Raw genomic sequence first — 24,530 nt, forward strand, 5'->3', positions numbered from 1 at the left:
AGGTTACACATCTAATACAGGGGTCAGCAAGCTACACTTGCAGCCCAACCACCTTCTTTTATAAATAAAGTTTTCTAGGGACACAGCCACAATGATTGTTTATGGCTACTTACATTGTTGTAGTGGCAGAATTGAATAGTTGAAATAAAGACCAAATGGTTCACAGACCTACAAAATTTACTGCTGGCCCTTTAAGAAAAGGCTGCCCACTTGGTTTACTGGAAGGGGGCATTAAATAAATTCATGTCATTTTAACTGATGTTCTTGGAGTGGTAGCAATTCTATGTAACTGTGGTCTTGAGATTTTCTCATCTTCATAAATTAGTGTTAATTACACATTGAAGTGATTGTTTTTCACATTTCACCATTATTTTCCCATGCCTTATTGTAGTGTTTTGGACCATTTTAGTTTTGTACACTAATAGGAATAACTGAATCTTTTAAAATAGTGATAAGATTATAGGTTAAATTACACTCAAATCCCCAAATCTGGATAGACTGTTTTATTTTGGAGTTAATTAATTTGTGTTTCTCTTAAGGAACTCAACACCTTTAAATTTTTTTACTTTTCAGAAATTTCTGAATAAATTGGCAGAAGAACGCAGGCAGAAGAAAGAAACTTAAGATGTGCAAGAAGCTTAACGATTTCAAGGAAAATAATAGTTCTTCGTTTTTAATGTTAACCTTTTTTAAATACAATACTGATAGTTAGAAGAAAACTATTGTACTCTTTTGTTTTAGTGGAAAAATAATAGGTGTCTGTTCTTGTGTTAAGTGTTATAGCAAAAACACATACGGTTAAATTAATGAAGAATTTTTGTTTTATCAGAATGGTAACAGACAAGTACTTTGTAGAGACTGACTTCGTAAGCTACTTGAGACAACTTGCACCACTAAAAAAATGATACGTAGAACTATTCAAAGAAATGAAATTTAGTAGTTCTAAGCTTCAAAGAAATGTCAAAACTTTCGATTCCATTCAATAAAGAACAAAACCAGTTGTATTTTTATTACTTTTCATCTGAAACATTCCACCTTTTAATCTGAGCCTTGCAGACTTTTCATTTGGCGTTTGAAGCTTTTTTTGATTGCATTTCATTTTTTGGTAACTTCATTAACTGAAGTTAGCAATTAAAATACAGGTGCAGTTTTCTTTTAATGTTATGCTGTTGTTTAGGTAATAAGAAATATTAAGTAACTGGCATTAGATTTTGTAATTTTTCCCCTAAGTTTCTGCTAGATTTTGTTTTCTAGTAGTCAATGTATTTTCAGTGAAATGTAAAAATATTCTCATTCTCTTTGACCAGTATTAATTTCTATAGACCTTATTGCTTGTCACTTGAATCCTGTAGCTGTCATACATCTGGTATAAGCAACATTTGATTTTTGAAGTGTGTAGACCATCTTTTCATATTTTCAAGATGTAATTTTACATTTCTGCATTTAAAAACAGTTTGGCCATAATCTAAACGCACGCTTCTAATCCATATACCTGCACATGTGATCTTTGTGAACAGAAATTTGCATGTATTATCTGTGTTTACTTGTAACTTTCTGGTTATATACTGCTTATATCTGTGGATTCAAGTTTCTGAGGTGAAATACCAATAAAAATCTAGGTCATGTTCATTGGTTATACATGTTTGAAATGTTAACCAATATAATTTGTCAGTTGTGGTTTTTATTTGCTGTTACACTTTTTTGCATGTTTTAACAAATTACTACATTTTAAATCTAAAGTGTTCTAAAGAGTGCTACTAAAGATCTGAATTTTAAAGTTTTGGTGCTGGTGGATTTCTTGTTCCTGTTACATAACCAAGAAACGGGGCTGTTTATGGGTTTTTAAAACCTTGGGAGCTTAAAATGCTAAAGACGAAGAAATAGCAAACACTGATGTTTAGGCATGCTTATTTAATAGTCAAATTGGAAATAACATGTAATAGCAAGAATTAGTTGTAGCAGCCTCTTAAGATATGTTAGGATTCTTGGTTTTCAGGATTATCTGTTCTCAATTTTATTTTTTAATTTAAAAAATAACTTATGAATTCTTTTTGAAACACTTAGGTCCAGGTGTATCAAATGATATATCAAATAGTTGGATGCAATTTTATGCTCTTTCTTTGAAGGGTCAGATGATAATTTTTTAATGTAACATGCACAAAAAAATCCTTGCCAGTTTACTTGTGCAGTTTAATTTTGGCCTTTACTAATTACCCAATTTTGTTTAATTCTGACTTTTACCTAACAGCAACAACAAAGCTTTATGTGTACAACAGCATTCCTAATTGTTTTCTGTCAATAATAGCTTTTTTCCCAGAGGTCCTACTTTGTCAGTGTACCAAGTTGTAGAAAAAAATATTTAATATTTTCATAGTATTTAGAAAGCAGAACATCTCATTAACTGATAGTTTTAAATAAACCTGTAATAGCTATTTCTCAGATTATGCAAACCTTTATTTAGCAATGTTTCTACTCAAACTTGCTGTAAAGTTTAAGAACGTTTTTCCCACCTCAATTTTAGTATTTAGTTTAATCTTAAGTCAATTCTTTTGAGGGAAACTCTTAGGAACACCTATTAATTATTATGGCAGGTGTTATTAAGGTTGTAAAAGCAGAAAGAATACACAAATTTTTATCTGGCTTTGTTCGCAGTTGATTTTTGGTGTCTTTAAACAGTAAAATAGGTTCTTGGTGTGTAGTAGAAATCTGCAGGAATGCTGCAGGGTGGTTTTTTTAAAATTAAGTTAATAAAAATGTTTGGAGTCTGTAGGCTGTTGAAGAAAATTTATAGTAGTGTGCAGAGCATTTCTGTACATTCCCTTACTCATCTCCATTGAATATAGCTGAAAACTCAAGGATTGAGTGGAAAGTGCGTGCCCCTTTGGCTCTGGTTCCTATCCTGTGAATGTCGGGTAAGGCTGAGATTTTTTTTCCTTTATACTGTACTAGTGGTTCTCTATAGTAGTGCATCAAAATTACCTGGAAACTGCTGAAACATTGCTGAGTCCTGCTCCTAGAATTTCTGATGTGTTAGGTTTCAGTTGGGTCTCAATTTGCATTTTTAACAAGTTATGGATGATGGTGATGTCAAGAATAGAGGTCACACTTTTGATGAAATTGCTTTACCTATAGCTGAAGTGTTTTGTTTTGTTTTTTAAATATTTTATTGCTTTTTTAGAGGGAGAAACATTGATCATTTGCCTCCCATGTGTACCCTCCTGGGGATCGAACCTGCAACCTGTGTATGTGCGCCCTCACTGGGAATCGAAAAGGGGACCTTTTGGTGCACGGAACGACACTCAACCAATTGAGCCACACCAGTCAGGGCAAGACGTGTTTTCTGATAGGCATTTTCAGTGAGATGTCTAATATAGATACTATTACTTAAAAGAACTGGTTTTGCTATTGTTTCAAATCGAAAATTAAAGGAAACAAAAATAATCTTCATTTGGGGGCCTGGGCAGGCATTTCTGTTTCTTCTTTAAAATATTTTTATTGATTTGACAGAGAAAAGTGTCAGTGATGAGAGAGGATCATAGTCAATAGCCTGCCTCCTCCATGCCCCACACTGGTGTTGGAATCTGCAACCTGGGCATGTGCCCCAACCGGGAATCGAGATGTGACTTCCTGGTTCATAGGTCGATGCTCAACCACTGAGCCTAGTCGGGCAGGAAAGCATTTCTTTAAAAATGGGTGAAGGCCACCCCATTTTTGAAACAAGTCTATCCTTTATTTTTTTGCTCAGAATATTTAAATTGTAATCTTTTGGGGACCTAATGCATTCAGTCAGACATTTCAAGGATGGAGCAGAAACATTAAGTCTTGGGAATTCACTATTTTGCTGGGCCAGAGGGTTTTTTGTTTGTTTTCTTTTATTGATTTCAAAGGGAGGAATGGAGATAGAAACATACTTGAGAGAATCATCAATCAGCCGCCTCCTGCATGCCCCCTACTGGGAATCAAGTTAACAACATAGGCATGCGCCCTGGTTCATGGGTTGAGGCTGTCCCTGAACCACACCAGTGGGGCTGCCTTACCACTCCATCACAATGTAGAAGTTAATGAAAAGCTTCATAAGACCTACTGTGTTAGTTTTGAGTGAACAGTAAAATGGAAGTAGCTACCTCTCACTATCGGCTACAATTAACTTGCTGTGATTGATCCTGGTTAGAGCTTAATTATTTTTGTCTCCTGCGATGAAGCACATAGCTTGAGGTTACACTTGGTGAGAGTTGGGCTTCATTAGCATTCTGGAACTGTTCCTCACTGCCCTGAGCTCTAATGGGCCGGTACATTCAAGGCTGGCCTGGCCAGGAACCACTTTTTTCAATGGGTTTCTCACCTCCAGGTACATGGAAGAAAGCTCAAGGAAAAGTGTCAGGCACCGGCCGAGTTGGGTTTTTCTGTGGGGAAAGAAACTAGGGCCAGGGCTTTGGGGTTGATATTTGAGGATCTCCCACCTTAGATCAAACCTTTTTGAGTAACAGGCAAAAGAAATTAGCATTTATTCTCTTTTATTTTTTGTTAATCCTCATCTGAGGGTATTTTTTCATTGATTTTTAGAGTGGGAGAGGGAAAGAGAAACATTGATGCGAGAGATAGATCGATTGGTTGCCTCCTGCATGAGACCCGACCAGGGCCCAGGCCAGGGAGGAGCCTGCAACCAAGGCACATGCCCTTGACTGGAGTTGAACTTGGGACTCTCTGGTCCTCATGCCGACGCTCTATACAACCTTGTTACTGGGTCCCATGTGCCCCAGTCTCTGGAAAGTTACTCTCAAAGAATAGTGTGGTACTTAAGAGGTAATTAAGGGTACTTAAAATGCTCTCTTGAGGAATATTCTCATTGCAGTGTGAATTTTAGAAGTAATTTTCTCCACATTTCTGCTTTCCAATGGTTACTCCCTAAAACTACTTCACACCATATCAACACCAAATTCTCCCTGAAAATCTGCGTGGCTTTCCCCTCCTGCCCAATTAAATATTCAGATTACCTTTCTTTAAAAAAATACTAATTAGGTAAATGAAGATATAGGTACCAAATTATTTGAGATCATATAGGAAAAATTCTGGATGTGAAGACTCGGGTAATAAGTTTTAAAAGACTTAAAGGACCTAAAATTTTCAGACCTTTTCTTGAACTTAAGAGTTCTTAGGAAGTTTTATAATTATCACAGCATTGAAGAGCTCTAAAGCCAAGTGTTCAGTAGAGAATATGAAAAGGTAAAAGGGCAATCTGTTGTGTGTAGTACACAAAAGTCAACATTCCCACTCTGATAGTAGGACATCTGTAATATTTTAAAATCTCGGGTGCTGTTTCCCAGAATCTGCTTTTCTCACAAAAAAAGCAGAAGTCTGGAAAATCTCTGCATTCTAATTTATTTTGTAGTGCCCTGAGCCTGTGGAAAAGGGATTGCAGTTTAGATGATTATTGGTGTATATATATTTATTTCAGAAAGGGAGAGAGAGAAATATCAATGATGAGAGTGAATCACTGATCAGCTACCTCCCACATGCCCCACACGGGATCAAGCCCACACACCAGGCATGTTCCCCTGACTGGAATCGAACCCAGGCCCCTTCAGACTGCAGGCCGATGCTATCCACTGAGCCAAACTGGCTAGGGCAAACCCATATCATTTTAAGGAGCAGCCAATCTGCCCAAAACCAGCAGCAGGGAAGGGCTTGACTTGGCTGGAGAAGAGGTATTGGCCTCTGCCCTCCAGTACTCCACACATGTAGGCACACATCACCCTTCTGTGAAAACCTTAAATCTGACAAGTTTTTTGTTTGGGGTTCTTTTTTTATACACATAAAATTTGTCTTAACCATTTTTAAGTGGTGATACGATTGTAGTGTACTATCACCTATCCCCATAAATTCATCTTTTAATACTATACCCATTAAACAGTGACAGCAATTCCAGCTCTTCCCAACCATCATGCAAGTTGTCTGTGATTTTTACTACCTCATATAAGTGAAATCAAAATGTCTTGTGTCATTTCACTTAATGTGATGTAGTATACTGCCGAGTTTCCTTCTTAAAGGCTGAATACTCCATTGTATGTATATACTACATTTTGCTTATTCATCCATTGATGGGCACTTGGTTTGCTTCCTTGTTTGAAGTACTATCTGTGCTGCTATGAACATGTATGTATAAATACCTCTTCAAGACCCTACTTCTAGTTGTGAATATATACCAGTAGTGGAATTGCTGGGTCATATGGTAATTATATTTTTAATTTTATCTCCTCCCCGGAATTGTCAACATTCAGAACAGTGGACCACTGCTTCCCTGCACAGTGCTTGGCTCTTACTCAAGACTCAGTAATGCTGTGGTGTACATGTTCTATACATGATACAAGTGAGCACAGCGACAAGGCTATTACCAAACTACTATAGAAATTGGTTAGACTTCATTTCAGGTGTGATTTTTCTGTTTACAAGTTCAAGCTTTCATAGAAATTCAGACAATAAAAAAATATACAGGCGACAGTAAATCCTTCAAAATCTGACCACCTATCCTATCCTATATAATAAAAGGCTAACATGCAAATTGTCCCCTCCGGAGTTCTACCAACCAGGAGTTCGACCTCTCACTATGATGTGCGCTGACCACCAAGGGGCAGCGCAGAATGAAGGAAGGCCCTAGCTGGCAACTGGCAGCCGGAAGGCCCCGAACAGCTCTGATCACTGGCCAGGCCTAGGGACCCTACCCATTCATGAATTTCATGCACTGACTGGGCTTCTAGTATATAGATATTGCTATTTTATCATATTTGCACTTATACTCATGCCTATACTTTTAGGAAATTATAAATGCTGTTGCAGCCTGCTTTGGGGGAAGATTATGGATATTTCACATCAATGAGTATACATCTAATAACTCTTCAAAATATTTTAATTCCCTGTTGATAAGTTTTTAGTTTTTTTAACATAGATATGAATATATACTTAACATCAAACCTGTATGTGGAGTGTTTCAGTCAGAATATCTACATACAAGGGTGTAAAAGGTTAATAAGAAATAATGTAAAATAAAAGGCTAATATGCAAATCAACTGAACAGTGGAATGACTGGCTGCTATGACATGCACTGACCACCAGGGGGCGGATGCTCAATGCAGGAGCTGCTTCTTGGTGGTCAGTGCACTCCCACAGGGGGAGCGCTGCTTAGCCAGAAGCCAGGCTTATGGCTGGTGAGCGCAGGGACGGTGGCAGGAGCCTCTCCCGTCTCAGTGACAGCACTAAGGATGTCCGACTGATGGCTTAGGAGCCGGCTGGACATCCCCCAAGGGCTCCCAGACTGTGAGAGGGCACAGGCGGGGCTGAGGAACGCCCCCCCACTAGTGCATGCATTTTGTGCACCGGACCTCTAGTATAATAAACTTACATGAACTCGCAACTGTAAACTTGCCACCCCTGTATTTTATATGATAAAAAGGTCTGCAGGAAGGTGAGTTCTAAGTCCCTGTGTTTTTTCAAGGATTTCTTCAATCCAAAACTTCCCTAGTCGCTGCATCCCATCATTCTTGAAATAGGGGAGGGTGTATGGTCAATGGGGGGGCGGGGAGCTCCACTCGAGTATCCCAGTATACCCCGCGGCCGCCAGGGCACGTCGAAAGGCCGTTGCGCATGCACATTTGTGCCGCCTGGGAGATGAGACCTTTGAGGTTGCGCGTTCTATCGCGCGCGCTCTAGTGGCCACAGAGAGCAGCGCTGACAGAACGAGGGGGCGGGGCCCACCGCGGCGGAAGTTAAGTCACTTCCGGGCTGGGTGTTTGTTTGGACTGGAGAAGGGAGGCGACGGGCGAAGCGCGCGTCGAGCGGGGGAGCGGCGCTGCCTGTGGAGATCCGCGGAGGCCGACCGGATTCGTTGGCTGCCGTCCCCGCTGCCGTGCACTGGGTGAGGGATTCTCTCGGGCGGAGCGGCGAGTAGGGTGCAACGGACCTAGCGGTCGGACAGTCCCTCGACGACGGCTGAGGGGCTTAGAGGGTCCCTCGGGTTGTTGGCCACTTAGCCTTGTAGCTTCTTAATTTTTTGCTGCTTTCAGCCGAGTATGAGGGATGAGCTTGAATTGACTTACTCTCTTTTTTCTCTAAGAAATGGCCGTCGCTTTTTTTCTCATTGTCATTATTATTTATGATTTGGATCTCGCAGCACTTTATCCGGGTCCTCGGTGGCGCGCGAGGGTTGCTGGGATGGCACTTTCTCGCTCCCTCCTCCCCCCTTTCCAGTCCCTTCGCGCACACACCCCTCTGGTGCTCTTTTCCCCTGCTCCCCCAAGGCCGCCAGGCAACAAAGCTCATTGTTTCTCCCCCAGTTTACGCCTGCGCGTCACCACGCGCAGCCCCTACTCGCCGCGCGTGCGCGTTCCCGAAGCTGGGAGAGGGTAGAGAAAGGGGCGGAGGGACGGCGGGCTGGCGAGCGTCCTGGGGGAGCTTTCTGCAACGGACCACCGGCCTGTACTCTGATTCCCTTTCTCCCGTTTCTTCGCTTAACGATACTCTTGATTTCTAGTTACGTTGCATTCCATGCTCCAGATAGGAGAGCCTTTGTTACCGGAATCCCTAGTCCCCAGGAGGGTTTTGAGCCACATGAACTTTAAGGGCCTGTCCAATTTATGCTTTGATTCTGGTCACCTTACTTTTAATTTCTCTCTGCTACTTTGTGCTACTCCCCACCATCAACAAAAATATATGGCTTATGATGACGTTTTTCAAAACATTTGTTGAAGCAGCCAGCAGTAGTCTTTTCTAGTGATGCCTAAAAGAGGCCTTTTCTGCTTCCTTTCGTTGCCTTGTTTTCCCTACTTTTGCTGTCGCATCATCTCACAGAAACCACAATTTCTGGAAGGAATTTGGCATCTAATTTGCTATGGGAGAAGGTGACAGCTGACAGCTTTTGGCACTTATTTTGACCAAGGACAATTCCCATTTTACTTGTGCTGGCGAGCCTTGTTCTGTACCTTTGTGGCATGATTTTTCATAAATTGCATTTGAGCATTTGATCAGGTGTTAGTTTGCATTCTTATTAAATAGCCTTTGAATTTTCATACCCTGCAAGGTTAGGACCCCAAATAAGAAAAGGGTCTCTATAAGGATTTTAAATTATATTTCCAGTGTTTATTGTTTGTGCTTTTGTTTCCAGTTTATAAAAGAGGATATCCCACAAGTTACTGGGATATCCTCTTTTATGCTACTTGTTAACTGTGAAGTTGAACTTTCCCCACAATATGTGTCTATGACAAATGAAAATAGGTAACTACAAAAATTATAGCGATGTTTGTTTCTCGGATGGGAATTAGACGATGGAGGCTCAATGTAATGGTTAAAAGGCTTGGAAGCTTGGCAGTTTTTATTATAGTATGTTCCATATTGTTCCTTAAGAGTTCGAATTGAGGTACTTAATCTCTACCCTATTTGGGACAGAATAAATTTATAATAGATTTTTTTCCCCAATAAGTATTCTGCATCTTCAGATTTACATCTTTATGACTCTAGTCTAGAGTCTAGAGAGTGATGCTCCAGTTTTTTTGTTTAAATGTATTTTATTGATTTTTTTTTTTTTACAGAAAGGAAGGGAGGAGGATAGAGAGTTAGAAACATCAGTGAGAGAGAAACATCTACCAGATGCCTCCTGCACACCGTCCCTACTGGGGATGTGCCCGCAACCAAGGTACATGCCCTTGACCGGAATCGAACCTGGGACCCTTCAGTCCGCAGGCGTACGCTCTATCCACTGAGCCAAACCAGTTAGGACTGATGCTCCAGTTTTAATAAAAAATATAGCCAAACCGGTTTGGCTCAGTGGATAGAGCGTCGGCCTGCGGACTGAAGGGTCCCAGGTTCGTTCGGTTCCAGTCAAGGGCATGTACCTTGGTTGCCGGCACATCCCCAGTGGGGGGCGTGCAGGAGGTAGCTGATCGATCTTTCTCATCGATGTTTCTAACTCTCTAGCCCTCTCCCTTCTTCTCTATAAGAAATCAATAAAATATTTAAAAAATATACATATATTTAAAAAATATACATAAACATTCATAAAAAGTCTGAATGTTGTGGAAGATGAAAGAAGATGAACAAGACCACTATTTCTTTTTGTGCTTTTACATGTTCTTATAATTTACAAACTTTTCACATTTATAATCATAACAACCTTGAAATAAGCAGAGCAAGCTTTATCTTGCCCATTTTGAAATTGAGCATAGAAGCTTGAAAGGTTATTTTTATTTTATTAGGCACATACTTCTACAGCATTTAGAAATGCCAGGTATTATTCTAAGGCTTTTAGAAGTATTTAATCTTTGCTGTCTCTAAGAGGTAAGTACTACCTACTAAAGATAACAAATGAGAGATGTGATGTAACTTGCCCAGCGTTCCACAGCTAGTAAGAGCCGGAATTGAAAATCCAAGTAGTCCAGAGATTATGTGCTCTTAACCATTATACTGTGCTGCCTGTGATTTTAGTGACATATCCAGGATCCTGTGGTGCTTAGTGGCATATCTAGGATTTGAACCCAGTCCAAGATTAAAGTTGTCCCAAGTTATTGCCTTTGTGATCTGGACCACCCTTTTTACTATTTTACTATTAAGGTGACTTAATAGTTTGCATTTGATATAGTATATAGTCTAAGGTTCAATTCCAGTAATTCAATCTTTTTTTCCTCTTAATTTTCTCATTTAGAGCAGTGCTTCCCAGTGAGATAGCTACTAAGCAACCATGTCTATTAAGCGCTTGAAATATGGCCTGTGCAACTGAAGAACTAAATTTTAATTGTATTGAATTGTAATTCATTTCAATTTAAATAGTCACATGTCGCCAGTGCTTACCGCATTGGATGGTGTAGTTTAGAAGTTTGAATTGCCTCTGCTTCTTATTTCATTTTTTTAATGATTTTAGAGAGAGGGAGGGAGAGAGAAGCATCAATGTGAGAGAGAAACATTGATCAGTTACCTTCTGCACACACTCCAGCTGGGGATTGAACCTGCAACCTGGCCATGTGCCCTGACCATCTGGTTCATGGGTCGACACTCAACGATTGAGCCTCTCTCACTAACTGATGAAGAGACAAGTTAGTATGCTAAAATGTACATAAATATTTATATGCAAGTAAGGTTAAAAAATCACAGTAGCTCACAGTACAACAAAATAAGGTAGTGTCTTTGGAGTCATATTAATGAAAAAAGAACTTTATTTGAATTTTTTAAAAATTTTTTATTGATTTTTTACAGAGAGGAAGGGAGAGGGATAGAGAGTTAGAAACATCGATGAGACAGCGATCAGCTGCCTCCTGCACACCCCCTACTGGGGATGTGCCTGCAAACAAGGTACATGCCCTTGACCGGAATCAAACCTGGGACCCTTCAGTCCACAGGCCGATGCTCTATCCACTGAGCCAAACCGGTTAGGGCTTTATTTGAATTTTAATGAGAATTTTTACAGGGTGAAATGGGGATGGGTTGGAGTTTCTAAAACTTAAAAGTTTTCCATATTTTAAATTTTTGTAGAGAATATAAAAGAATGGACATTGCTGGGTCTAGCCTGGTGGCTCAGTTGTATCGTCCCATACACCAAAAAGGTGTGGGTTCAATCCCCGGTCAGGGTGTGTATAGGAGGCAACTCATCGATGTTTCTCTCTCCCTCCCACCCCTTCCTTTCCTCTCTTTCTAACATCAAAACATCCTTTGGTGAGGATTAACAAATAAACAAAAATAGATGGACATTGCTGGAAAACATTATATGTAAAAGGCATTTCAGGAAGGGAAAAAACAGCTGAAGGTATAAGTTTGTAGGTTGAAAGTATAGTAAATGATTGGCAGTAAATCTAGAAAACATAAATAGATAATGTGAATTATAAGTTTCGATTTTAAAATTCTCTGAAAAGATACATATTGTAAGGGAAAACCTAGTAGTGTGAAGCTAACAGTGCTAAATTATTTCCATAAAACTCAGGAGAATGAGGTATGGGTGGGGGGAGTTGATAAATAAAATCATTCTGAAGGTCTTGCCTTGACTGGGAGCAAGGACTGGGTTAGGTATACTAAAGAAGGAAAAGCATTCTGAATGTCTTGAATTGGATAGGGGTGTATAGGATATTTTTTTAATTGATGGGAAAGTATTTAAGTATTTAATTTGACAATAGATGTAAGTCATATTATGCTGTATACCTTAAACTTACAGTGTTGATGTCAATTGTATCTCAAACTGGAAAAAGAAAACAACACTGATGCCTCAGTAGTTTGTAAGTCAAAGAAAATAAAAGTATTTTTAAGAATCCATTTAAAATAGGAAAACAAGCACTACAGGAATAGAATGTAAAAAGAAAATCAGATATGGAATTATGATGAAAAACTTCAAATGTCAATTATCAAAACTGTTAATTCCCTATAAGACATTATTTGGGTCAAATAATCTAACTTATAGTAGAGGACTTGATTTAAGTCACTTTCAGAACTTATCAGATAAAGTAAAAAAGATCAACCTATTATATATACATCATTTTTGTACCTTAGAAATTGAAATCAAACATTTTTCCCTGTAGGCCCAAAAAGTAAAGGCTTTTCTGACTATGTTTTATAACAATAAAACTAGAAATTAGGGCATCAAAAGGTAACCAAAAGAACTTTAGCTGCTTGGAAATTAAGAAAGAAAAATAAAATATTCTTCCGAATCTGAGCTCATTATAAATTAAACCAGAGGCCCGGTACATCGATTCATGCACTGGTGGGGCCCCTCGGTCAGGCCTGCAGGGATCGGACCAAAAGGCCCGAGGGGTCCCGGATTGCAAAAGGGCGCAGGCCAGGCCAAGGGACCCCACTGATGCACGACTGGGGCTGGGGAGGGACCGCGGGAGGGCTTCAGGGCATGTCTCATCTTACCCAGTCCTGATTGGCCGGACCCCAGCAACAAGCTAATCTACCAGTCGGAGCATCTACCCCCCGGTGGTCAGTGCACGTCATAACGGCTGGTCAAATGAACAGCCAGACACTTAGCATATTAGGCTTTTATTATATAGGATAATTTGTAATTCTCTAAAATTGATAAGAACTATATTCTATATAAAAACTTCTAGGGATATTTATAGGTACAACATTTTTATTAAGTGAAAAGTTGAAAATAAACATATTTATCAACTTGGAAACAGCCCAAGTGCCCATCCGTAGAAGAGTAGGTAAAAACGATGTGGTACATTTACACCATGGAATACTATGCATCTGTACTAGTAAAAAAAGAAGGATCTCATGCCCTTTGAGACAGCATGGAGGGACCTGGAGAGTATTATGCTAAACGAAATAAGCCAGTCAAAGAAAGATAAGTATCACATGATCTCACTCATATATGGAATCAAACAAACAAACTGGTGAGTAAAATAGATCTAGAGACATAGAAGCGTGGAACAGACTGTGGAATCTCAGAGGGAAGGCTGGAGAGGGTGGGTGCGTGGAAAGAGATCAACCAAAGAACTTGTATACATATATGCATAACCTGTGGACACAGACAATAGGATGGTGAAGGTCTGGGGCAGGGGGTGGGTGGGGAAGGGCCTACAGAAGGTCAATGGGCGGGGCAAAAGGGACATGCAATACTTTAAACAATAAAGATTTTTTTAAAAAATCAACTTTGAAAGCAAAGAGCAATAAATTGGCTGAAATTAAGTAGAAAGGTCAGAAAAATAGTGAAAACTGAAATTAATAAAATAAGTAAAACAATAAAACCAAGAGCAGGGGTTTTATTGGTTAAGTTGAATTATTTAATAGTCTATTTAATACTTAAAAGATAAAACAAAAATATCTCTAGCCACCTAGTTCTCCAGTATTCTGTGTTATTTTTGTTTACTCTTCATCAGAGGATATGTTTTTCAGAGATGAGAGAGAAAGAGAGAGAGGTGAGAGAGAAACATCGATTGGTTGCCTCATGCATGTGCACAAACTGGGGATCGAACCTGCAACCTGGGTATGTGCCCTGACCAGGAATTGAACCTGCAACCCTTTGGTGCATGGGACGACACTCTAACCATTGAGAACACTGACCAGGGCTTTAGTTATTTGCTTAAAAGCTCGTTATTGTACTATAATTCACATACCATGCAATTTACCCATTAAAAGTGTGCAGTAGAGCCCTAACCGGTTTGGCTCAATGGATAAGAGTGTCGGCCTGTGGACTAAAGGTTCCCAGGTTCTATTCTGGTCAAGGACATGTACCTCAGTTGCAGACACATCCCCAGTGGGGGTGTGTGCAGATGATCAATATTTCTCTCTCATCGATGTTTCTAATTCTCTATCCCTCTCCCTTCCTCTCTGTTAAAAAGTCAATAAAAAATATATTTTTAAAAATGAATAAAGTGTGCCTAATAGAGTGGGTTTTTTTAGTATATTCACAGTTGTGCATCCATCACCACAATCAAGTATAAAACATTCTCATTACCTTCAAAAGAAACCATGTATCCCTTAGCTGTTAAGTAATATGTACTCCTTTGTGACTTTTCACTTACCATACTGTTTTCATTGTTCCTGATACAAAGTATCAAGTATTTAATTTTTTTAAATTTACCTTTATTGTTGAAAGTATTACAAATGTCCCCATTTTTACTCCAGGTCCCACCCCAGGTCTTCACCCACACTATTGTCTGTCCATGGAAGTATTCCATTTCTATTAATGTTGAGTAATATTCCATTGTATGGACATACCACATTGTATTTATCCATTTATCAGCTTGGTCCCTTTGGGTTGTATTTAATTTTTGGCTATCCTATATAATAAAAGAGAAACATGTAAATTGACCATCCCTCTGCTATGCTCACCAGCCAATCAGGAATATGCAAATTAACAGACAAAGATGGCAGGTTAATTTGCATACACAGGCACCAGGCAGAGAGCAGAGTGGGAGAGCTGGCAGAGAGTGGAGTGGCTTGGGGAAATTGGCTCCCCAAGCCACCAGATGGAGAGCAGAGAGGGAGAGCTGGTGGCTTGGAGGACTTGGCGGAGTGGGAGGCCATGGGATGGAGACAGAGCAGGAAGGGAAAACCAAGAGCTCCGGGAGCACCAGGAATTCTGGGAATAGTAGTTCTGGTGGCAGCCCCAGGACCGAAGTGGAAGCCCAGAGTGCGGGGAGCACCAGGAATGCTGGGAATCGTAGTTCTGGTGGCAAACAGATCTCCTAGACCAGCCGTGGGCAAACTACGGCCCACGGGCCAGCCCGTTTGAAATGAATAAAACTAAAAAAATAAAATAAAAAAAAAGACCATACCCTTTTATGTAATGATGTTTACTTTGAATTTATATTAGTTCACACAAACACTCCATCCATGCTTTTGTTCCGGCCCTCCGGTCCAGTTTAAGAACCCATTGTGGCCCTCGAGTCAAAAAGTTTGCCCATCCCTGTCCTAGACACTAGAGCAAAGTGAACCTGGAGCAAGTTACTGTTGCGGTGGGGGATGGAGGGAAAGCAAAGGTGAGAGATATAAGTAAAATCAGAGTGTCTAGGAAAAATTAAAGGGAAGATATCCTAAAACTTCCAGGAAATCTCCAATGAAGCAAAGAAAAAAAAACCAAAAACGCCTCTATTATTCTATGAGCAACAAACCAAACTGAGTTGGAGTCTCAGACAATTTGCTCATATGATTGCAAAGACAGAAACTCCCGGATTGGAGAGGGTGCAGGTTGGGCCGAGGGACCCCCACACCCCCCAGTGCACGAATGTCATGCACCAGGCCTCTCGTCTATATTATAAAAGGCCTGTGCCTCTGATGCCGTAATGACCTGCATGTGTGGGCGGGCTGCACAATTTCGCACGCTGGGCTTCTAGTCTTTGCAGATGGGCTCTTGTATATGTTGAGGCCACCTTCAACACTCGGGCAGTTTACAACTCTTAGCAACTCACTTAATGTGCAAAACCTGAAGGTCATCCAGAGGTGAGATTGTAGGGTCTTCTCAGTTCTTTTCCTAAAGCATCTCCTTCACCAGTGTCTCCTCCCAGGCTTTTCACTTTGTCTATTTTTTTTTTTTTTTTGTCCCAATTGTTATTTCTTTTTTTTTCCAAACATATTTTATTGATTTTTCACAGAGAGGAAGGGAGAGGGATAGAGAGTTAGAAACATCGATGAGACAGAAACATCGATCTGTGCCTGAAACCAAGGTACAGTACATGCCCTTAGCTGGAATCGAACCTGGGACCTTTCAGTCCGCAGGCCGACGCTCTATCCACTGAGCCAAACCGGTTAGGGCCCAACTGTTATTTCTTGACCTAGACAGCATTGGCTACTACTACATTCGGCTTTATTTGTTGAAATATGCCAGTACTTTACAATTTTACACTTTAAAATCATAAACCTTATAGTGCTTGAACTATATATTCAATTTTTTCAAATAGTAAACATAAAAAGGAAGCACTGTAAAAAGTGTAATTCAAGAAGTGTCAAGAATAGGTCATCGAAGAAAATTAAAAACCCAATACATTACCTTATATTAGAATATCTTGGGTTAAATAATTATAAGTCTGTTGACTTTCTGAAAGTAAATGATCTTTACCCCTCTGGCTTTCACTTGACTGGCTGTAGCCAGAAATTGGTCAGCAGTTGTTCCTTCCCTTAGCTGTCTAAGGTATAAGATTAGTGCCCAGGCTCCAAGTTCATTCTTTTTGCTTCAATTATGATTTGTTTCCCAACTATTGCATGACAAAGTAATTTCATTTATTTAGATTCCATAGACTCTTTCATTGTAATCTATATCAAATCTATAGGTTGTTTGATGACATGCTAACAGGCAAAAAGCGGAGGTAGGGCCTTGTTGAATACAGAGATTGGGCCCTTTTTGCCAAGGATTGTTTATATTTTATTTATTACTGGTTGGCATTAAACAAGGAGAAAGCCGTCCAAGTTTTTTGGGATTCCCAGACTATAAAGTTTGCTGAAACAGATTTTTCATTGTGTTATGCAAACTTGTGCTCTTAAAATGTATGGAAAACACTTTCTTAAAAAAAAATTTTTTGTCCCTAGCCGGTTTGGCTCAGTGGATAGAGCGTTGGCCTGCAGACCAAAGGGTCCCGGATTCAATTCTGGTCAAGGGCATGTACCTGGTTGCAGGCACCTCCCTGGCCTGGGCCCTGGTCCAGGGCAGGAGGCAACCAATCGACGTGTTTCTCACACATCGATGTTTCTCTCTGTCTTTCCCTCTCTCCCTAAAAACCAATGGAAAAATATCCTCAGGTGAGGATTAACAAAAAATTAATTAATTAAAATGTTAAAAAAAATTTCTTTTGCATTTGTGTGTAGACCTCCTTTAGTCACCTGAAAGCATATTTTATCTGTTTTTATAGGTTTCACAGAGAGGAAGGGAGAAGGAGAGAGAGAATCATTGATCGGCTGCCTCTTGCACACCTCCTACTGGGGATCAAGCCAGCAACCCAGGCATGTCCCATGACAAGGAATTGAACCATGACCTCCTGGTTTATAGGTCGATGCCCAACAACAGCCACACCGGCTGATGGCCTCTGCTTTTCATAATATTTGAGGCGAACCTAAAATTTAATTTGTGTAAAGATGAGCACATAAATGTTCTGTAGCCTGACAATAATTTGCCCTGGCCTGTGTGGATCAGTGGTTAGAGTGTCAGCCCACACACCAGAAGGTTGAGGGTTTGAGACCTGGTCAAGGGCATGTGCCTGGGTTGCAGGTTCAATCCCCTGTCCTGGTTGGGGCCCACACAGGAGGAAGCCAATGAATGTATGTCATTAATATCTCTCCCTGTGTGGGTGTGTGTCTCTCTCTCTTTCTCTCATTAGTGGAACAAATCTCAGGTGAGGATTAACAAAAAAAAAAAAAGTAATTTTCTTTAGAGGAACTGATTCCTTTTTAGGCAAAACTTGTTTTAATAATAAAGGTTTATTTAATTCAAGATTAATGATAAATAAAAATATCAAAGATACTCATTGTTTGTGTTTTGTCTTGTCTGCTTTCACAGTGCCTCAATTTCCTAACCATAATCATGTTTTCTTTTTACCCACACCCTAGCACATAAATCTCAGTCTGTCTCTGCTTCTTTTCATATATTTGTTTCACTAATGTGTGTATATATATATATACACACACACACAAGAACTCAGTAATTTTTAGTTTTACAACCTCTTAATGAAAACCATCAGTACTGTTTTTATTAGTATTCAGTATTAGAGAAAATATGTGTGTATCAGGATAGGACCCCCTACCATCAGCAAATGAATCGATGTTTCTCTCCTCTCTCCCTTTCTCTCTCTCTCAAATCAGTAAACATGCATATATATCATGTGCATCTAACACTTAACCATGATGCCTGGTGATAATAAATACTCACCAAGAAAAAAATGACTGACTAAACTAATTGTATTGTTCTTTTAAGGTTAAAAACGACAACTAACGCCAACCATGAAAGATCCAAGTCGCAGCAGTACTAGCCCAAGCATCATCAATGAAGATGTGATTATTAACGGTCATTCTCATGAAGATGACAATCCATTTGCAGAATACATGTGGATGGAAAATGAAGAAGAATTCAACAGACAAGTTAGTTTTATGTACAAGCATGCTCTTTTTTGTACTCCATGACAACCTTCAAATAATGTAGCTGTATTTGTTCCTTAAATGTGTTTGTTTTTCAATCTGGTACCTTATTTATGAGATATATGGATTTATGTGCCACCACTCCTATTTTATCTGGATGATGATTACCACCAGGTTAGCTAGCTTTTTTCAGGGTTCCACCCCAGAGATTTTGATTCAGGTGGATTAGGGTGTAGCCTGGGAAACTTGTTTTTTAAAAGCTCTCAGATGATTCCAGTGAGCAATTAGGTTTGGAAACCACTACGCTACACCAATCATATTGCTCTACTGCAGTGAAAGTCAAGAGAATGAGATTCAGGAGCAGACGGGCACAGGTACTAGGGTGCAGAACTATTGTGTTTTTCACATGAGGTTCTCAATCTAATCAACCTGAAAATCTGACACTATTCTCTTTAGAAAACTCTACTACATTAATAAATACTATCTTTTATTTTCACATTTTTGACTTCTATTTCCATCTTTTGTCACTTCTTCCCGGATTATGGTTTGGATAATAAGTAGCCAGCTTGATTTTGCCATATCCAATGATGGATAATCAAGAGTTAAACAATGTAGTCTTATTTCAGTGAGAATCAGTTGTGGGAGGGGGGGTTGTTTGTTTAAGTTACTCATGCCCTGAGCCTATCCTCTAAAGATTTTTTTCAGTTACTTTGGGTAGGTTTAGGGTTTATATAGTTTTAAACTGTCATAGGTAATTCTGACATGCATTCCTTAGTGTCAGCACTCCTTTATTTGTTACTTCTTCCCCTCTACCTTCAATGGAAAAAAGTATATTCTGCTATGACAAGTAAAGACATAGCAAAACCCTAAACAGATCTTCCCAGGTGTTACGGTAAACTTTTTTTTCCCTTAGTGCAGAAGAGGAAGTACAACAATGTGCTTTTAAATAGTTCAAGATATTTTAAGCTGTTTCTAGTGATGTCTTACCAAGTATGCTGTAAACTGTCCTTTATTATAAATCCAGATAGAAGAGGAGTTGTGGGAAGAAGAATTTATTGAACGCTGTTTCCAAGAAATGCTGGAAGAGGAAGAAGAACATGAGTGGTTTATTCCAGCTCGAGATCTTCCACAAACTATGGACCAAATACAAGACCAATTTAATGACCTTGTTATCGGTGATGGCTCTTCTCTGGAAGATCTTGTGGTAAAAAGTTATTTTTCATCTTTTTAAAACCTTTCCCATAAATGGAAAAGCCAGCAATCATCTGTTTAAGAAGAGTTCTACATCTCTTCTCCTTCTGAAATTGTACTGCTTTTTACTGTGGAAGCAGAGGCCTCCCAGTCTCACTTATGACATGGAGTGACTTCTGGCAACACTCTGGAATTAGTCTGAGACTACTAACAGACTTCTTGCCACTGCTTTTAGCTTTGATAACTGTTGCCCTAGGATATGTAAATGTCTTAGAAAACATTAATCCAAAAGAAGTACAGTATGTCCATGTGACCTACCTATTCAAAAGTAGCTTGATAGAGAGATTTGGCTGGCTCTTTAATTTTTGTCTTAAACATTTGGTGAAATTTGCAAATTTTCATCTGAAAGGTAAAATTTTGGAGATTTTTCTTCTTCCTGAATTCAGGAACTCCAGGATTTTCACTGAGTTAACCCGAACTCCTTTTGGAACTGTGATTTAATAAGGACATCTATAAGCTCTTAGTAGAAAAGAAACCTATTTGCATCTTTAATTATTTTCAGTGTCTCATTGTTGATGTTATATTAAAATGTATTTTTAGGGAATTGTCATAACTAGGCATTGGTTCTAGAATTGAACCTAATGAGTCAGTCCTTCACTAAAATGAAAAATAATTTAAAGTCAGAATGTTAACCTTTCTCTTCATATTGATAGTCTATTTGCTTCTACAAGGTCTCTGAAATTTACCCCTAAACTCTGAAATATTTTTTGCAATTGTCTTCTGTTCACTGTGTAGTGATTTTCTATAACCTGGCTGTGCAGCATAATTACCTATGAAGCATTAAATACAAAAAAGTTTCTCAGCTACATTTCAGAACAGTAGAATCAATCGTCTACGCATGTTTATTTTTTAAAAAGCACTCCCAGAGGATACTGCCAGCCGACCTTAACAGGCATTGGTAAACCATCCTTCTGAAGGGCTGGATAGAGAACATTGAAAAAAAAAATGTTTAGAATTATTTGTTTTTTAGTTAATTTTATTTATTTTTTAGACAGAGGGGAAGGGGCGGGGGGAGAACATCGATTTGTTGTTCCACTTATGCATTCATTGGTTGATTCTTATATGTGTCCTAATGGGGGATTGAACTCAAAACTTTGGAGTATAGGGATGATACTCTCTAACCAACTGAGCAACCCAGCCAGGGCTAGAGAACACTGAAATTTAAATTGTGGTATAGCCTTTGTTGCCGTAAATGACCCAAATGAGCAGATATGTGATCTGAGTAGTCTGTTGCCTTAGTCCACAAATAATCCTGGTTGCTGTGATGTGTCTAGCCAGCCGTGGGCAAACGACGGCCCACGGGCCGGATCCGGCCCGTTTGAAATGAATAAAACTTAAAAAAAAAAAAAAAAAAGACCGTACCCTTTTATGTAATGATGTTTACTTTGAATTTATATTAGTTCACACAAACACTCCATCCATGCTTTTGTTCCGGCCCTCCGGTCCAGTTTAAGAACCCATTGTGGCCCTTGAGTCAAAAAGTTTTCCCACCCCTGGTCTAGCCCTTTGCTGGATATAATGTAGTATAACTTTAAACTAGAACCGGTAGAAATTTATTCTGTAGAAACTGATTTGTTCATCTCAATCTGTTTAAGATTACATAATTTCTTCTTATTCTTTTGTTGCTGCCAAAAGATTACACATTTAAGAACACTGCTTTTTTAAAAAAAAATAAATGTTTTTATTGATTTCAGAGAAGAAGGGAGAGAAGGGAGAAAAGATAGAAACATCAGTGATGAGAGAGAATCATTGATCGGCTGTCTCCTGTACATCCTCTACTGGGTATTGAGCCCACAAGCCAGGCATGTGCCCTGACCAGGAATCGAACTGTGACCTCCTGGTTCATTTTTCAACGCTCAACCACTGAGCCACACCTGCTGAGCAAGAACACTGCTTTCATTTATTTTATTTTTTTTAACCTCACACTTTTATATATATTTCCTTTGAGAGAAAAAAGAATATGTCCTGTGCAAGGAAATGGTTGTGTATATGTATAAATTATGAAACTAAGATTAAATTATTGCTCCAACATGTTTAATGTGCTTTGGTCTTGAAGTAAGTAACATAGGGGGCTCAGAATTAGTCTAAAAGCCTTCCAGAATGCCTACATTTCAGTCCCTGGAAACCATCCTCGTTTCTTTTTTATCTTTTTCAACTTGCATTCCAAGATGTGGTAGAAGAAAATGCCTAGCTATTCCCTATATGCTGACATACCTGCTTAGGAAAGTAAAGATTGAGAAATACAGGATAACGCTGGTACAAGTCTAAGGTTCTTGGAAACTTTGGCCTGTTCTTTCCCTCACTGATGGAAAAATGAAGTCCCAGGGAGAGTGACTTTGCCAGGCTTACATAGGAAGTTAGGGCCAGAGCTGGGGTTCCAGCTTAGGGCTTCTGGTTCCCCAGGTAGTTTTCTTTTCCTATTAAATACCATGCTTCCTGTGGGGATTAGAATACAACAATGGTTGAAAGATAACTCCACATTTTTAATGAAGACCTTAAAATGAAATTAATCTATAAACACTTCCCAGTCACTTTAATCATCATTTTATTTTTATTTTATTATTATTATTTTTAAATATATACAGAGAGGAAGGGAAAGGGATAGAGAGTTAGAAACATCAATAAGAGAGAAGCATCGATCAGCTGCCTCCTGCACACTCCCTACTGGGGATGTGTCCGCAACCCAGGTACATGCCCTTGACCGGAATCGAACCTGGGACCTTTGAGTCCACAGGTCGATGCTCTATTCACTGAGCCAAACCGGTTAGGGCTTAATCATTTTAATACTTGTTTAATATTTTTGCATATTATGAAACTGCTCAAAGGAAGTCAAATATTACAGGTAAAGGAACAAAATTCCTTGTTCTACACTTTTTTAATTTATGCAGGTTTCTGTTTACACTTAAGCAAAATTAATTTCAATTCCTGCTTGCTCTTCAGAAGGTTGATAAATTTGATATAATACGTATAGCTTACATCTGATTCCTGCCTTCCTAGCCAAAGATATTTTTAGGTTAAGTTTATCAATCTGAGTTCTTGCTTTTGTCTTGGGGTTTTTTAAAGATGTTTTTGCATGTGGATCTAGGTTGAATGCTTCTGAGTATCTGAAGCTACCTGTTAATGAACTTGCTTTTTTATGTACTTATTTTCCAGGTCAAGAGCAATCTGAATCCAAATGCAAAGGAGTTTGTTCCTGGGGTGAAGTACTAAAATATTTGAGTAGACGGGGCCCTCTTTTGGTGGATGTAGCACAATTTCCACACTGTGAAGGCAGTATTAGAAGACTTAATTGTAAAAGCTCTCTCTTGTCACTGTGTTACACTTATGCATTGCCAAAGTTTTGTTAGTCTTGCATGCTTAATAAAAGTGCTGAGACTGTTATTAAGTAAAAAGCTGTCAAACATTTACTGAAAAATAGAATTGGCCCCATGGCTGGATGTGAAGACAGCAAGGAGGAAGCACCAGTCAAGTTGTGACAAGGCACCAAATTAAATGACCTTTAAATCTTAGTGAATTGTCTTTTTTGAGGCTAAACTGGTCCCTTAAGTTTAACTAGCACTCGCTAATAATTCTAAACTTTTTTTAAATCAGTAAATTTAAATTAAGTTCTAGTTAAGCAAATTTCTCAGTTAGACTGAAATTTACGCCCATCAAAAACAATCTTCTGAGGAAGGCTTGTTAGTTAATTTGAAATAATCCATTGTAGACACATCTGTCTTTGGTCACTGATGTTACAAGGTGTAGTGATCAGATTAGAACTAGTCTTGGCTTTTATGGTATGTTATCATGTAAGAAATACATCTGAGAGAGTATGTGATTTGAGAATTACATCTTCTACAATTCTTATTGTAGCTATGCCTTTGTGAAGTCTAACATTTGACCAACTCATAATCTAATTGAACAAAGAGATTGTAACATGTGATTTGAGTGGTGCTTTTCCTTGCTTTGTTAACCATCACTACAGTAGTCTGCAGCACAACTTTTCTTTTAACAAAGCTAGAACAGTTTTGGCTTCTTAAACTTCATATTTGGGTAGGTTAAGCTGCCATACGTGTTCAGTGTGAATAGTGTTTAAGTTGAAAATATTGTAAAAAAATTATATTTTTTCAAAAATATTTAAAAAAATAAATAATAGTAGAACTGAGCTGATGGTTGTGTTTATTGGTGCTGAATGCAGACTCTCCAGTGGTGAGTTGCACTTTAATGTGGGCTCCGTCCCTTAGGACAACCCTGCTGGCAAGAGTTGCTGAGAGAACAGACTTGTTAGATCCCATTGTGTCGAATATCCTATATAATAAAAGCCTAATGTGCAAATTGTCCCCTCAACTGGGAGCTCGACTGCTCCCTATGACATGCGCTGACCACCAGGGGGCGGCACAGAACATGGCAGGCATCGGTGATGTGGTGCTGGCAGCGAGTGGCAGTGGAGGCACTGCTGGCCCCGATGGGCCCCGACGAGAGCGAAACCGCGGCGGGATGGTGGCAGGCAGCGCCAGGCCGAGGCAGGTGCGAGCAGGGGCCTGATGCCCCAAACACAATGACCATTGGCAGCAGTGGGGGGTGGTAGGCCCAGCCCCAATTGATTGATCCACTGGTGGGATGGTGGAACAGGTGCAGGGGTTGGCTGCAGGGCTATGAAGCTGGGGTCGCGAGCTGGGGCCCAATCCCCGCAGGCCACCCCAAGGGACCCCACCTTGCACGAATTTATGCACCAGGCCTCTAGTGTATAAGTATCTAAAATA

General features: G+C 39.4%; 2 protein-coding genes across 11 annotated transcripts in view; both read left to right on the plus strand.

The window, feature by feature from the left end:
• MATR3 (matrin 3) overlaps window positions 1–2,767 on the plus strand; it is a 30,786-nt gene extending 28,019 nt beyond the window's left edge. For all 10 annotated transcript variants that reach the window (XM_081090802.1, XM_081090797.1, XM_081090796.1 and 7 more), the window contains one exon: window positions 574–2,767. In XM_081090802.1, the coding sequence (XP_080946928.1) occupies window positions 574–624 (51 nt within the window). In that variant the 3' untranslated portion in view covers window positions 625–2,767. The remainder of the gene's footprint in view (window positions 1–573) is intronic.
• Window positions 2,768–7,772: 5,005 nt separating this feature from the next.
• Window positions 7,773–23,932, plus strand: PAIP2 (poly(A) binding protein interacting protein 2). The gene is made up of 4 exons (XM_081091707.1): window positions 7,773–7,909; window positions 18,377–18,540; window positions 19,562–19,741; window positions 22,942–23,932. Exons 2-4 carry the CDS (start codon window positions 18,403–18,405, stop codon window positions 22,996–22,998), a joined length of 375 nt encoding a protein of 124 aa, XP_080947833.1. The 5' UTR covers window positions 7,773–7,909; window positions 18,377–18,402; the 3' UTR covers window positions 22,999–23,932.
• Window positions 23,933–24,530: the final 598 nt, after the last annotated feature.

Source organism: Myotis nattereri (genome assembly GCF_964212035.1).
Source record: "Myotis nattereri genome assembly, chromosome: 5".
NCBI classification, from domain to species: domain Eukaryota; kingdom Metazoa; phylum Chordata; class Mammalia; order Chiroptera; family Vespertilionidae; genus Myotis; species Myotis nattereri.

Coding starts and splice junctions, on each gene's coding strand:
- PAIP2 (XM_081091707.1), top strand. CDS start 18,403: ATGAAAGATCCAAGTCGCAGCAGTACTAGCCCAAGCATCATCAATGAA. Junction 18,541..19,561: donor AAGAAGAATTCAACAGACAA/GTTAGTTTTATG, acceptor TTATAAATCCAG/ATAGAAGAGGAGTTGTGGGA. Junction 19,742..22,941: donor CTTCTCTGGAAGATCTTGTG/GTAAAAAGTTAT, acceptor CTTATTTTCCAG/GTCAAGAGCAATCTGAATCC.